Source organism: Panthera onca, chromosome C1, assembly GCF_046562875.1.
Source record: "Panthera onca isolate mPanOnc1 chromosome C1, mPanOnc1 haplotype 2, whole genome shotgun sequence".
NCBI classification, from domain to species: Eukaryota; Metazoa; Chordata; class Mammalia; order Carnivora; family Felidae; genus Panthera; species Panthera onca.
Window position 1 is genome coordinate 1,780,532 of NC_138346.1, and position 5,318 is coordinate 1,785,849.

At 44.9% G+C, this 5,318-nt stretch overlaps 1 protein-coding gene across 1 annotated transcript; it reads left to right on the forward strand.

Annotated features, from left to right (window-relative positions):
• The first annotated feature begins 496 nt into the window (after positions 1–496).
• On the forward strand, positions 497–1,417 carry LOC132672382 (olfactory receptor 6B2-like). Its single transcript, XM_060624370.3, has one exon. The coding sequence runs from the start codon at positions 497–499 to the stop codon at positions 1,415–1,417; it is 921 nt and encodes a 306-aa protein (XP_060480353.3).
• The last annotated feature ends 3,901 nt before the right edge of the window (positions 1,418–5,318 follow it).

Here is a 5,318-nt window from a genome sequence, read left to right on the forward strand (position 1 = left end):
AACCTGAGGCACCATATCCCACCATCCCATGAGCCCCGCTGGTGTCCCTTCCTCTTATAAAATCAACCCTGAAACCAGGCGGAAGGTTCGGTATCTACTGATTTAGGGAGAAGGTGCGAGATGACGAACGGCGGACCAGGCGACCGTGGCGCGACCCTGGCTGCAGAGAACTGTGGATCTCCTTACTGGGATTAGAGTCTTTGGAGAACTCAGGTTGTAGGGAAACGACACCCTGTGGGACAGGGAGGACGACGTGGGCGGGCACTGCTGGGCCCCCTCCTTAGCATGACCGGCCCCAAGGACACCAGGAACCTCGTGATGGGAAAGGCTTCACGTGGGGACTGTTTCTGTTCCCCCAGCTGCTCGTGGAGCGTGGCATCCGCTCTTGGGGCTGAACCTCTCCTGCGGGGGGAGCTCTGCCTTCTCCCGAGTGGCCCCGAGGCCCCTCACCCTGGAACGATGGTGTTTTGCAGGCCTGGGCTCCCGGCACACGGGAATGAGGGGACAGAACGGCAGCACGGTCAGCGCGTTCGTCCTGCTGGGCTTCCCCACGGCCCCTGGGCTGCAGCCTGTGCTGTTCCTCCTCTTCCTGCTCACCTACCTCTTCGTCCTGGCGGAGAACCTGGCCGTCCTGCTTGCCGTCCGGAGCAGCTCCTCCCTGCACAGGCCCATGTACTACTTCCTGGGCGCCCTGTCTGCCCTGGAGATCTGCTACGTGTCTGCCATCGTCCCCAAGATGCTGGACGGTTTCCTCCTGCAGTGGAAGCGCATCTCCTTTGTCGGATGCATGACCCAGCTCTATTTCTTCAGCTCCTCGGTGTGCACCGAGTGCGTGCTCCTGGCCTCCATGGCCTACGACCGCCACGTGGCCATCTGCCACCCCCTGCGCTACCACGCCATCATGACCACGGGGCTCTGCGTCCGGCTGGTGGCCGTCTCCTTCGCGTGCGGCTTCTCCGTCTCCGTGATCAAGGTGTACTTTATCTCCAGCGCCACGTTCTGTGGCTCCAACGTCCTGAACCACTTCTTCTGTGACATCTCCCCCATCCTCAAACTGGCCTGCACAGACTTCTCGACCGCAGAGCTGGTGGACTTCGTCCTGGCCTTCGTCATCCTGGTGCTGCCACTCGTGGCCACCGTGCTGTCGTACGGGCACATCGCCCTGGCCGTCCTGCGCATCCCCTCGGCCACTGGCCGCTGGAGGGCCTTCTCCACCTGTGCGTCCCACCTCACCGTGGTCACCATCTTCTATACGGCCTTGCTTTTCATGTACGTCCGGCCCCAGGCCATCGACTCCCGGAGCTCCAACAAGCTCGTCTCTGCTGTGTACACGGTCCTCACCCCAATAATCAACCCCTTGATCTACTGCCTGAGGAACAAAGAATTTAAGCCTGCCTTGAAAAAGGTCTTGGGCTAGGTCGATTTTCACAGTAGGACAATCAGATGTCCTAAAGTCTCATGCATAGTGATAACAACGTGCTATCTCATGTTGCACTTTATGCTTTCGACAGTCGATTTGCAAGTGAAATTTAGCAAACTGCAGAACCGTGCACAAATCATAAAGCTTCATCTGCTTTCGTTTTCACGAAAGGACAGCAGGCGGTTTGGCATTTTTGAGCTTTTTATGAACGCAGTCATGAAGATGCCGGACGGTTCCTTTCATTCGCTAGGACGCTTGGGTGAATCCTTTGTGTTTTTGCATGTAGCAGTGACTCGTGCGGATCGCCTGTAATATCGCCTTGCATAAACGTATCACAACACATCTATGCATTGACTGCGTGGACGGTGCTGTAGATGCTGTCTCTTACGGGCAGTGCCCCTGTGAGCATTCTGGGTCATTTCTTCTCGTTAATATACATTCAGCTGCGAGCTGTGTGCCTGGGCTGGACGGAGGTACGTGTAGGTGCCACACGTAGGTGCCACCTGTAGTTGGTGCAACGCGAGGCATGTGTTTGGGCAGGTTTAGTAGAAACCGCCAAACCGTTTTCCGTAGCGGGTACACCGATCTTCGCTCCCGTGAGCGGTGTGTGAGGGTCCCAGCCGCTCCGAGTCTCCTCCACCTTGGTGTCCTAAGGATTTCTCAGAGCAGCCACTCTCCTGGGGTCATGCTGGGATCTCACTGTACTTCAGTGTGTAGTTCCCCAGTGACAAACGCAGTGTCCCCGTGAGGTTAGCGGTCGGCTGTCCTGGAGGTGCACCTGCCCAGGTGCCCCTCACCACGTCTTCCCCTAGCCGCGTATCTACTCGCTGCTTGTTTTCAACGTGCGGGCATTCTTCCATGTTCTGGGCACGTGCCTCCGTCGATGCATTTATTGCAAAAATGTCCTAGTTTCTGGGTTTCTGGGTTTGCCTTTTCCTTCTCTTACGGTGTCTTCCAATAAGGAGGACCTGCTTTATTTTCACGTCCAGTTTGTCCGTTTGCTCCCTTTACAGTCAAGTTACTTCCCACTTAAGAAATGCTTGCCCGTTCCAAGCCATAAAGATATTCTCCTATTTAATTCTAGGAGCTTTATTGTTTAAATTTTCATGTTTAGATTTACAACCCACCTGAAGTGGATTTTAATTTATGGTATGTGATACCGGCTAAAGTTCCTGCTTTTCTATCTGGATATCAAATTGACTCAGCCACCAGCCATTAAAAAAATTTTTTTTAATGTTTATTTATTTTTGAGAGAGACAGAGACAGAATGTGAGTGGGTTAGGGGCAGAGAGAGGGAGACACAGAATCCGAAGCAGGCTCCAGGCTCCGAGCTGTCAGCACTCAGAGCCTGATGTGGGGCTTAAATCACGAACCGTGAGATCATGACTTGGGCCGAAGTTGGACACTCAACCGCCTGAGCCACCCAGGTGTCCGGCACTTGCCATTTATTGAGAAGACCATGTCTTCCCCTCTGTACTGTCACCCTTTCCATAAACCAAATTATCTATCATCTATCTATCTATCTATCTATCTATCTATCTATTATCTATTAATCATCTATTATCTATCATCTATCTATCATCTATTATCTATCATCTATCTTTCTATCAATCATCTATTATCTATCTATCTATCTATCATCTATCATCTATCTATCTATCATCTATTTATTATCTATCACCTATCTATCTATCTATCTATCTATCTATCTATCTATCTATCATCTATCTATATATCTATCTATTATCTATTATATATCTATCTATCATCTATCTATCTATTGTCTGTCTGTCTATCTATCTATCTATCTATCTATCTATCATCTATTATCTATCATCTATCTATCATCTATTATCTATCTATTAGCTATCTATCTATCATCTATTATCTATCACCTATCTATCTATCTATCTATCTATCTATCTATCATCTATCATCTATCTATTATCTATCTATCTATCTATCACCTATCTATCTATCTATCTATCTATCTATCTATCTATCTATTATATATCTATCTATCATCTATCTATCTATTGTCTATCTATCTATCTATCTATCTATCATCTATTATCTATCATCTATCTATCTATCATCTATTATCTATCATCTATCTATCTATCTATCTATCTATCTATCTATCTATCATCTATCTATCATCTATTATCTATCTATCTATCTATCTATCTATCTATCTATCACCTATCTATCTATCATCTATCTATCATCTACCTATTATCTATCTATCACCTGTCTATCTATCTATCTATCTATCTATCTATCTATCTATCATCTATCTATATATCTATCTATTGTCTATTATCTACCTATCTATCATCTATGTATTATCTATCATCTATCTTTCTATCAATCATCTATTAGCTATCTATCTATCATCTATCATCTATCTATCATCTATCTACCTATCTATCATCTATCTATTATCTATCTATCATCTATCTTTCTATCAATCATCTATCTATTAGCTATCTATCTATCATCTATCTATTATCTATCTATCTATGTATCTATTATCTATCATCTATCTTTCTATCAATCATCTATTATCTATCTATCTATCTATCTATCATCTATCTATATATCTATTATCTATTATATATCTATCATCTATCTATTTATCATCTATCATCTATGTATCATCTATCTGTCAATCATCTATCTATCTATCAATCATCTATTATCTATCTATCTATCTATCTATCTATCACCTATCTATCCACTCATCCATTCACCCAGCCATCCATCTCCCTGTCTGTCCATCCTCCTCTCTTTTTGGACTCCTAATTCTGTTCCACTTGTCTATGTGTCTATTCCTGCACTGATGCCATGCAGTTGTAGTTACTATGGCTTTTTAAAATCTTGATGTCTGGTAGTAAGTCCAGCATCTTTGTTCTTGCTTTTCAAGATTGCCTTGGTTATCTTTAGCCCTTCCCAAATGGGTGGTGGGGGATACATATTTGAGAATCAGCTTGTCAATTTCCACAAAATAAAAATTTGTTGGATTTTTATTGGGATTATACTGAATCTATAGATCGATCTGGAGAGAACTGTCATCTTTAGAATTTTGAGACTCTTAATCCAAGAGCAAGGCACACCCCTCTATTCACTTACGACTTCTCAATACTGTTTGTTATTTTCAGTGTATTCATCTTTCACATCTTTCTGGGCATATTTGAGTTTGGGTTTTTAAAACTAACACAAATGGTAACTTTAAAATTTTTTACTTTTTTAATTTAAAAAAATTAATCTCTATTCCTTTGTTGCTGGCACCTAGAACACAATTTTTAGAACTTTCTTTAAAAAAATTTTTTTTAATGTTTATTTATTTTTGAGAGACAGAGAGAGACAGAGCACAAGTAGAGGAGGGGCAGAGAGAGAGAGAGAGAGACGCAGAATCCGAAGCAGGCTCCAGGCTCTGAGCAGTCAGCACAGAGCCTGACACGGGGCTTGAACTTGTGAACCATGAGATCATGACCTGAGCCAAAGTCGGATGCTCAACTGACTGAGGCACCCAAGCACCCCCTTTTTTAAAAAATTGTTTTTTAATGTTTTTATTTATTTTTGAGACAAAGAGAGACAGAGTATGAGCAGGGGAGGCACAGAGAGAGAGGGAGACATAGAATCCGAAGCAGGCTCTGGGCTCTGAGCTGTCAGCACAGAGCCCGATGTGGGGCTCGAACTCATGAGCGGTGAGATCATGACCTGAGCCAAAGTTGGACGCTTAAGTGACTCAGCCACCCAGGCACCTCTAGAACTTTCTTTTTGAAATAATTATAGATTTACAGGAGGTCGCAGGGAGACATAGAGGGAGGCTCTCTGCACCCTTCGCTCAGGCTTCCCTGATGACACCATCTTGTGTGACGAGTTCAGCGTGAAT